The 10,922-nt window shown below is 37.2% G+C and overlaps 1 protein-coding gene across 7 annotated transcripts in view; it reads left to right on the top strand.

Annotated features, from left to right (window-relative positions):
* NTNG1 (netrin G1) overlaps positions 1-5,360 on the top strand; it is a 150,888-nt gene extending 145,528 nt beyond the window's left edge. For all 7 annotated transcript variants that reach the window (XM_052667014.1, XM_052667010.1, XM_052667008.1 and 4 more), the window contains one exon: positions 4,138-5,360. In XM_052667014.1, coding sequence (XP_052522974.1) covers positions 4,138-4,364 — 227 coding nt within the window. In that variant the 3' untranslated portion in view covers positions 4,365-5,360. The remainder of the gene's footprint in view (positions 1-4,137) is intronic.
* Positions 5,361-10,922: the final 5,562 nt, after the last annotated feature.

Below are 10,922 nucleotides of genomic sequence, written 5' to 3' on the forward strand. Positions count from 1 at the left end.
GGTACAAAATATACTTTCTCCTCTCTTTAATGGCCTCCCTGAAGGATAAGAGGCTAAAAGAAATTAGTCTTAAACCCATTATGGTATTTTTTTTCTTATCTGAGCAGCAGTCAGACCAAAGCCCTTGCATGTACTCTGAAAAACCCAAGACAGTAGACAGAAAGAACGTCAGCCACCAGTGCAATGCTATGCCCGATGTGACACTCCAGATCAAAAAGAACATGGCTTGCATTTGTATTACTGTGTCTACACTTTAGCTTCATAGCTAAAATCAGTCCTAATATAATCTCCTTTTTTTTTCGAAGAAGCTGTTATGATAATAGAGTTTTGGACAGACTCAGAAATTATCATGTAATATTTGTGTCCGAACTTTTAAGAGGAAAGTAGACATTTGTCAAACATTTACACTACTCAATATATTTCATTAGATACCTAAAAAACTCTCAGAAACACATATCAATTACTTCTTGAACAGCTTAAACTAGTGGAAAGACTACGTTTTCTTCCCATTATTTCCCTTTTTTATTCCATTTGCAAATTTAATGACATTAGACTTACAAATCAAATAGTTTCCTGCAAATATTTTTGTAAATTGAGCTAAGTCATCATGCAGTATTTATAAAGGCCTTATCCTACAAAAGGAGCTTCAATAACTTATTAATGAATATTTTGGAAAAGACATGTAAGTTTAGCTTAAAAAGTAATTACCATCTCCTACTAGCTGAAGACACTTGTTTGTTGTCAGTGGTTTTCCCCCATATTCACACATGGCTTTTTTCTGTCTCCTTTGTGTAATGTTTTTAAGGATTCCATAATCAGACTAAAGCTTAGACCATAAACCAATGAACCATAAACCAATAATGAAGGTAAGGCAAAGATGGTTCTGCGCTTCTCAGCAGTGGAGACAAAGTTTTGCTACGAGGAGGGGGGGCAGGGACATTGCCCAAATGTAACAGAGTGCAGGAGGGATGCAGAGTGCAGAAAAGCCCTGTGTTTTCAGGCTCAATGCTCAGGGAAAAGAAAAGACTAAGGGTTACCTGTGTGCTGGACTTCATCAGCCCTACCTGCCGGCACAAGTACTTCTTGGGCTTCCACATAGAGCAGGCAGCCCAAGGTCCTGGCTCCCCCTGCTCTGCTCAGCAGCTGCCCCCTCACCACCTCCTCAGAATGAGCCAGAGAGCTGCTTCTGAAATACACGTTACAGTGCATATCCTAGCAAAATACCAAATTAACATTAGAAACATTATTAATTTTCCAAACAACAGTTAATATTCTTGCCTAAAATACTCGGCAGCATGTTGACTTGTTTTACTTGATGAATAAATTTCATTCTTGACTTCAGTGAAAACACTCCAATGAAAGTACTTCATACTGCTGATGTGTTGCACTCATTAGCGATCGAGAATCCAAATCCTAAACTAAATAAACATAAAAATGGTTAGATAAGAAGTAGTTAATATTTAGGTCTTAAATATAATCCTCACCAGGCCGTCCAGAAGGTGAGGGGGGAGAAGACAGGGAGGGAGATTCCATTTCAAATTTGTTTCCCTTCCAAATGGCTGCATTTGTTACCTACATGATACATACACATGGGTGCAAGAGAAAAACTAAAGAAATATTTGACAATACAAGACTAACAGCTGAAAAATTTCCAGCTGCAAGTACTAAGAACATTAAACTCTACTGTATTTACCTTAATGCATTTCTGCAGGCAAACTTCTATGCATAAAATACTGAAGTTTTTTGGTTCATTCCTTAAGTACTTGAAAGAAAGCTTTTTAATAATGTATTAACAGTCTGAATTAAAAACTTCACATCTGTAACTCTGTATCCAGTATTTTGTAGGCAACAATAATTACACAGGGATTTTATATCACTCTGCATCAGTGCGTAAGGCAGAGCAGCCCTCATGGAGCACAGAGCCACATCAGTCACCCACATCCAGCACTCTGTAACACGACAACCAGCATCTGGGTGGATGGCCTCCTAGACAAAAAGCTATGATTGGCAAGATAACTGTAAAGTTATTGGAAAACAAATTTGTTTTTGGCAAATACTCAGAAAAAGACAGATAATATATTCAGGGACAAACATGAAGTGAAATATCTACCATTTAAAAAGCAGTATTTAATTGACTATTGATTTTCTTTCAATTAATCAAGGCAAACAATGGTCAGTACTGGTGGAACAGACATTTCACCATTTTTGCTGCCTAATTTGCAATGAGTAGTCCAGAGCAAATAGGTACAGTAAACGTACTGTCAATTTTTCTTATTATTATTACATATATTTACCAATATGAAAATTGAATATGAAGCCTGAATAACAAGGTCAGCATTAACTACATAACTGTTGTGATTGAGGCTATATACCTCAAATATAGGTTTTCAAAAAAATTTTTTTTGGCCTGTTATCATGATATTTTTCTAGGTTGTTAAGCTCACCATACTTATTTGGTGATTATTTATTATTTCTTGTACATAATAAACACTGTTACAGTGAATATAAGAGAACATTCAAATGCAGACATACATCTGTTACCTTCCTGGTACCTTAGTATCCAGATCCTGACATGGCAGTTCAGAAACAGGATAAAAAATTTTAATCCAGAGCTCTCAGAAAGGGGCTTTGATTATTGACAGTATCACTGAGACAGATAGTTTAGCTGCTCTCTCTCAATTAGATCTGTGTAAGTTTCTAACATTGTGTTATTATTTGGCTCACATGGATGCAGAACATTAGAAAACTCTTTCTTAGTGTCCTTCCAAAGTCCAGAGAATTTTTCTTTTTTGGAATGAAGGCTTGGACATAAAACATTGCCAGTAATATTCTGAGAACACAAAATTGTACAGATTTATGTAGAACAGCATCACTTAAGGGCTTGGGCTGTTTGGATTTTAGTTCTGATAAAACTGCATTTTTAAAAAAAAAGAAATTAACATCTATAAAACTGCTATACACAATTTTGTAGAGCTAAATAGAATGTTTTAAGTGAAATTAAGAATAATTTTCCCTTAGTCTGAATTATTAAGGTTATTTCCAGGCTAATATATGTATAAACAGCATATAATGCTGAGACTGTCTCAACCAAACCGTTCTCTAGTTCCCTGAGGGAAAGTTTCTTCTGTCACATCCTGCTTAAATAGGAGGTGCAAATCTTTACTAAAATTAACACTCCTATGGAAGACAGAGCTGTATACATAAGACGTATTTTACCATTGTTGTTCTCCAAAATAAAACAGATTGGCACATTCAAGTACTATGTTCCTCTTGTCTCTACATATTTAACAAATGAAATATTTTGATAGTTTAAAAAAACAAAGCTGCCAGATTTTCAAATAGAAAATACTATGTAGCTGCTGCCTGTGTTATTTTCTCTCAAATCTTTTGTCAAATCTGACTTCTGAAGTCATTCTATTGGGCTACAATGTCTAACCAAGATAGTTTTGAGTTGCCAGTTACCCCTTGTACCAAAGTAGCAAATCTAATTAAGAAGAAATATTTGATCTGTAATGGAAATAACTATATTTTATTTCCGTATGCACATAGCATAAAATCCCCATTGGATAGCATGCTGATTTTCCTGCCTGTGCTTGCCTTATCTTTTTTGCATATTTTTATTCAGATCATTGATACGCACAGTTCTTGGTTATAAAATCTTGCCTTCTCATACAGATCTTTTCACTTTAGTAAAGCCACATTGCATTTTTTACACTGTTTGCATTGCTCAAATGCTTTGGATACCTTGTCCCTTTCAAATAACAGCATCCCTACAGTTCCACTTTAGTAGAAACTATAAAAACGCAGACACTGGCACAAAGCGGGTATTAATATACATAATTCATTATTAATTCATTATTAATATTAATTCATTAATATTCAATGGTCTGAAGTAAACGATAAGTTTCCCCAAGATTACTGATTAGAAAAGATGGAAAACTAGCAAATAAAATACCAAAATTCCAATGTGAAGTGTTTAAAAACCAGATTGTTTCCCCTGTTCCCATGTCTCAGGAAGAGGAGGGAGGTGTGAGATGAGCCACGGCATTTTAATTTTGCTTTCCATGCAGACTTTTCCTGTAGATGAACTGGTATTTATTCTGCTTTTCTCTTGCTCCCTCCCCTGCTATCTTGCAGCAAATGTGTGTGACAATGAGCTCCTGCACTGCCAGAATGGAGGGACATGCATCAACAACGTGCGGTGCCAGTGCCCTCCAGCCTACACTGGCATCTTATGTGAGAAGCTTAAGTGTGAACGGGATCCAGGAGGCTGCAGCCAAAGCTCCACCCAGGGGGCAATATCCCACAGTCCCTTATTACTGCTGATGGCCCTACTAGGAGCAGCCAGACTTCACATGTGCTAGGCTTTGTTTGGTTGATGGCATTGTATTTGGACTGCTTCAAAAGAACATGCCACATGAAAACAAAACAAAATCCAAGTGTTTGCTACTGAAGTCTCAAAAAGGAAAAAGAAAGAAAAAAATAACACGTACAAACTTGGAAGGCCTAACTGAACTAAGCCATATTAATCAGTTACGGATGGCACTCTGAGTCAAGACTGCTCACCACAACCGGAGATGGGCTGGCAGCTCCTGCTCTGCCCAGTCAGTGCTGGCTGCCAGGCTCACAGAGGACAAACAGCTTGGACAGCCCCAAAACGGGAAGGGAAACGAAAAACATTTGCTACTCCTCTCTGGTGCGCTGCTGTACCTCCGCCCAGTGTGTGGACCAACCAAATAAAGGCATTCTTTGCTGTCAGTGCATTGTGGGTATAAGGAAATCTGTAAAAGCTGCCATATTGGCCTGCTTCAGTCCCCGAATCCTCTCCAACCTGTGCTTTAGTGAACGTTGCTCTGTAACCCTTGTTGGTTGAAAGATTTCTTTGTCTGATGTTAGTGATGCACATGTGTAACAGCCCCCTCAATAAAACTCAAGCCAGTCATATCCTTGTATACCTTAGCAGCACCGCATCAGTACGATGCCGTGTTCACCTACTGTACAAGAGTGGCTATAGAACAAAAAGTGTATTTATCCTTTTGTATTCAAATGAAGTTATTTTTCTTGAAATAATGTACAATGTAGATTTTTTGTATTATTGCCTATTTGTGTTACCAGACAATTTGTTAATGTATTTAATTCTAATCAGATAAGAGAAAAATTACTTTTTATTTAGTCCTTTTCTTTTACCTTTCATTTAATTGTGCAGAGATTTCTCTGTATGGGCAACGTGCTGGCATCAAAGAATATCAGTTTACATATATAACGAGTGTAATAAGATTCCACCAAAGGACATTCTATATGTTTTCTTGTTGCTTTAACACTGAAAGATTTCCAAGAATAAAAATTCCTGCATAAACAATTCCAGGATCATGTAGTACTATTTCTTCAGACCTTTTCTGGGGGTGATAGACGATTGTACCATCTGATACATGGTAGAAAAACAGATTCAACAGTGAAGATTACTGCATGAAAATCTAACCTGATTTTAATTTTTGCTGTATTTCTGCAAACCATTTTAAACAAACTTGCCTAAGGAAAATTTCATCAAATCCTAAGCGTGGGAGGGGTATGAAAAGTTGAATAGTTCTCATCTTTGTTCTCTCAAGACATCACAGGAATTATTTCAAACTAATTCACAAAGCATTACAGAAACTAGTCTTTATATCACAGAGTTTTCATGGATTTTGGCAGTAACAAAATAGATACAGCCACAGCTTAACTTGTTTCTCCAAAAGCTTCATTAAAATGATACGTTTATATATGCACTAGTCTGCCTTAGAAACTGCAAAAACAGCAGCAATCAAAAACATAAGATTCAACATTTAATAGAGTCAAATTTAATATTTAGAAGGACTGTCAAAACATACAGCAGCTTGTAGATTAGAAGCGCTGCTCCAGCAAATAAAGTTGATGTTAAGTATTGCCCAGGGTATAATAAATTCTTGCCTTTGCCTTTATTAGGTCAATTACTGAGTGTGACAGAAGTTAATAGCAAGAAAAGATAGGTAAGCCAAAACCTCAGCAGTGTTTCAAAGCCCTGGAAAAAAATAAATAAATAAATAAATCAAGAGGCACCAAGACTGTGTGAATTCATTTCCTGGCAATTTTCATCATAACGGCTTTAAATAGTTTACCAACATAATCACCTCATCTAGAAAACAGTTAATTAGAAAAAAAAAAAAAAAAAATTCCTGAGAGAAATAAATTTTACCTGGTTGCTGGTGAGCAGAGCAGAATTTAGGGCACTGCCTTCTTGGATAAGCTCTTTTGCTGAGGAATGTTTTTCCGGCCAGTACTTACTCTCAAGAAATAGGCAGACACAGCAGGCCTTCATTTCTTAAAGATTCCGATGACTGCAGCAATTCAGATTCACTGCAAATTCACTGCAACACAGAGGTTGTCACCTTGACCTTCCATGTAGAATGTTTACTGCTCACACCAGAATTCTCTTTTGGTGGGTGGGCTACGATAAGAATGATAAGACAAATTTAGAGCTTGGGTGTCTACTAGCCATGGTCTACGTTAGATTACAGGTATACATTAAAAGAATGTTCACAATAATAAATGGAAAATTATAATGCAGACTTAATGAAAAATATAGGTGCTAATACAGGTAAAGGCATTAGCTATAATTAAATAGACTTCTAATATTAAAATGTGTATTTTAATTTTTCTTAAGTTTTATTAGCACAGACCAAATTCATGTTGTGTAATAATTGGAAAAGATGCACTTAAACTGCCATTACGAACTCAAGACTTTGTGAAAATGCTAAGAAAGCATGTTATGCACATTTAGTTAGATGGATGAGATTCTGCCAGCAGTGCTGAAGTGTAGCAAATATCAGATTGTAATCAATTCAGTTTCATTCCAATTTCACGTAGTTATGATCTTCTAAACTAGTACAGAGTATATGGCTTCCCAGAAATTTAGCTACTATTTTGTGCATTTTATCCTCTCTCGTCTATTAATAAAACTATGATTTTTGGAGTTCATTCAGTGGAAAGTTATTGACCATCATTTCCTTCAGCTTCATTCTTTTTCCATCTGAATTCCAAAGATCTTAACTAATTGAAAATTTTGAAGGCCAGTTTCTGCTATTTTGTTTCACTATTGTTGTAAAAATCCATGCAGATTTCTAGAGAGAGGAGGATATTAACATTTACCCGCTTATTCAGTGGAATTCAGTGGAAAATAAAGACAGAAGCTGTTCCTCAATTCAGAAGCTATAAACAAAAAGAAAAACAGATTCCTTTTGCTGGGGATATAGTGGGATCTTCCCATGATAACATGGAGTTACTTTATTTTACATCTGAATGCATACATCCTTTCCAACAAACTCCAGATTTCTTGGAAGAACTATCTTGTCCCTGTGAATGCCAGTAAAATAGCAAACGTATACATAATACTCTCACAATAAATAAATAAATAAATAATGAACAAACAAACAAATATGTTAACCTGGGATTTTGGTTCTGCATCAAGACACAGCAAAAAGAGCCCAGTGTGGAATTATCCTTTTCTATTTGATATTTATATTGTGGAAGGTTTACCATCCAAGAACTCCACATTTGTACAGAAAACTTAGGCAGTTACATTGCTTTCAGTTGTTTCGAGAAAAGCTTAACTCCTAGCCAACACACAATTGTTGTGTTTCTAACTATAGAATGGGTTCTGATCTGTGATCCACATGTGACTTATTAAGATGGCACAATTTAAGACAAGGCACTGCTCTCTGATGAGGAAGCAGCAAAAATTTCCACTTGCATAAATAACCATTTTTCTCAGAGGGATGTTAAGACAGACACATTTATCTTAATGCTACAAACTGTTTCAAAAACAAATTATTCAAAGAAGAAAAAAGTGGCTGGATGCATGTTGATGCCAGATATTGCCCTCGCACAATAAACGATCTACTACTTAATCATGGTAACCACAGATAAGAAGTTATTTCACATTGCAAATAGAACAAAAAAATATAACGCGCAAAAAACCTCTTCATATTTAGAAAGAACTCATCTGCTTGCATATAATTTTATACATCTTTCTCATAACTCCAAGACACTAGGGGAATTTGTTATAGCCTCATTGGGATTCTAGGTTTATTAAACTATGGAATTAACTAGATTCACCCACGCATGCAGTTTATTCACCTGTGAGAAATTTGAGTACTTTTTTGCAGAATATGCAAGACCAGATTTTCAGCCGGCCTCCAGCCCAGCCCTCACATTTTTCCTTATGAATGCAAAGTTACAAATGTAAATATTACAAAACAATTAATTTCACTTCAAAGAAAAATGGAAGTGTAATTATTTGGTGGTGAGAATGGTTCTCCCCAGTTGGTGGTGTTACCAAAGTCTAACCAGACCTCACTTAGCATTAAAATCTCATCGGCAAAGAAAAAATGACAGGTCATTATCATTGGTGACTCACTGCTGAAGAGAGCAGAAGGGCCAATATGTAGGCCAGATCCTCTACACAGAGAGGTCTGCTGCTTCCTGGGACATACAGGCTCTGTTCTAGTGAGCCCAATTACACCCACATCCCCATGACATGAGGAAGAAACTTCCTTCCCTAGTTCAGCCCTCAGATTGCTATCCCCCATTGTTGTTTCAGGTAGACAGTGATAATATAGAAAGAACATCCCTAAAGACTTTGAAAAAGGACTTCAGAGCCTTGGGGCAATAGGCAAAGGGTTTGGGAGCACAAGTTCTGTTCTCCTGTATCCCTCCAGTTGCAGGGAATGATGAGGAACTAAATATGATTAATACCTGGACAACTCACCCTTCTGTAGGAAGAACTTGAGAGTTGGTGTGAGGTTGGTGGCTGTGGAAACATCTGAGTATGGTCATGAGGTTATTAGGGCTACTGCCATTCAAAAGGAGACCCAGCTCAGGTGTCTTTACACTAATCCATGCAGCATGGGTAATAAACAGGAGGAGCTGGAGGCCATTGTGCAGTTGGAAAGTAGTATATAGTAGAATATAGTAGCCATCATGGAAACATGGTGAAATGAGTCACACAGCTGGAGTCATGTGATGGATGGCTACCGACATTTCAAATGAGATAGGCAAGGCAGGATAGGCAGTGGTGCAGTCCTCTATGTTAAGAAATAATGTGAATGTATGGAAATTAATGATGGCGATGATAGGGTTGAGAGCTTGTGGGTCAGAATAGAAGCGAAGGCCAATAACACTGATATTATCTTGAGAGTCTGCTACAGGCCACCCAGCCAGGATGAAGAGGCAGACAGACAGTTTATAGACAGTCGGGTGAAGTCTCAAGGTCTCTCCCCGTTGTTCTGGGATACTTCATCTTCCCAGACATCAGCTGGATTTATAGTACAGCAGACAGTGAACAGTCCTGGAGGTTTCTAGAGTGTGTGGAAGATAACTTCCTGACACAGCTGGTGACAAGGGGAAGCAAAATCCTGGACTTGCTATTTGTTAACAGATAAGGTCTTGTGGGGGATATAAAGGTTGGAGGCCATCTGGGGCATAGTGATCACGAGATGCTAGATTTCTTGATCCTTGTTTAAGGATCCTTGAGTGGAGTCAGCAGTCCAGTACTGAGTTAACCAACTCAATACTTTTCTCACCATTACTTAGTATCAGAACAAACAGAATTTAAAAGGAGTATTCATATTCAAAGAACAGCAGTATTCTGCAGCATATGGTGCATTTCACTTAATGAAATGAAGGTTTATCACCAGTACAGCACGTTCACGGAGATTCATGCACCATTTTTGCCACAGTGTGCAATAAATGACATTCTAGTACAAAGCATGTTTTCCTTCACTGCTTTTCTGACTACTGTTACATATACAGAACAAAACGTGTATGTGATGAAACACAGCTCGAGAAATTCTACATTCTCAGAGAAAACAGCAAAGACTAATATTATGCAATCTGCAGATCTAAGCAGACTGTAAGGCCTTTGGGATTGAATTCCTTCATGCATTGCTAGCATTTCTGAGAAGGACCAGGATAAAGATCACATCATAGAAATGCACTGAATCAGAGTTCTGCAGCAGTCAGCAGAACAGAGTGACAGTCCAGTTGCAGAAAGCGCAACACAATAGTATAAAAACTACATCTATCACCAGGGGCAACCACATCTCACCCTAGGACATACTAGACATTATTTCCCTATTAAAACCCTGTTTATGTGCACGAATGTGCGTGCATGTGCTAGTTAATTTACTGAGATATCTGCTGCTTACACTGTGCTGCTAAGTGGATCTGCTGTACATACAAACACATTCAAGCTTACTGTCGTCACAGAAAATAGAATTTTTATAGTAGAGGTGAGCCATTGTTGAGAAATTGAAGTAGTAAGTTATTTTGGGGAAATAGAGTGAATAGTGTGACGGAGGTACATTTGCTCACTTATTTTGGCAAAATGAGACCAAATTCAGATGAGTGTTGTTTCTCACATTGCATCATTTTCACTTGAATTCCCTGTGCGGGTCTTTGTGACACCTAAGAAACCAGCTACAAAGAAGTTAATTCTAAAATGCATACATCTTAGCAAAACCTTTCAAGAATAATGATATCAGTGCAAGTCTGTACACTGGCATTCTTTACAGCTCAAGACTGCAGGAAAAGCTTAAGAAAAGTACTCTTCTTCAGAGAAAAGAAATAACAGAGGCACTGATAGAGGTGGAAGTGTTTTGTGAATTCCCTTAAATATTTCAAGTTATAATTGATATAAGCACACAAACCTATCCCAAAACCAAACACAAAATCCCTAGTTTGGATACCTTTGCAGTATGTTCTTTATTTCATCCCTTCCATTTTCAGCAGCATCCAAATATACTTCCCTCATTTATTCTATGGAAGTTTTAGTATTTTCCAGTTCTTCAGTACAGTGACTGAAAGAAAAGCTTCTCATCTATGCTACAGAACTTTATATTGGCAAATAA

This window comes from Tympanuchus pallidicinctus, unplaced genomic scaffold (genome assembly GCF_026119805.1).
Source record: "Tympanuchus pallidicinctus isolate F22 unplaced genomic scaffold, pur_lepc_1.0 scaffold7, whole genome shotgun sequence".
Classification (NCBI taxonomy): Eukaryota; Metazoa; Chordata; class Aves; order Galliformes; family Phasianidae; genus Tympanuchus; species Tympanuchus pallidicinctus.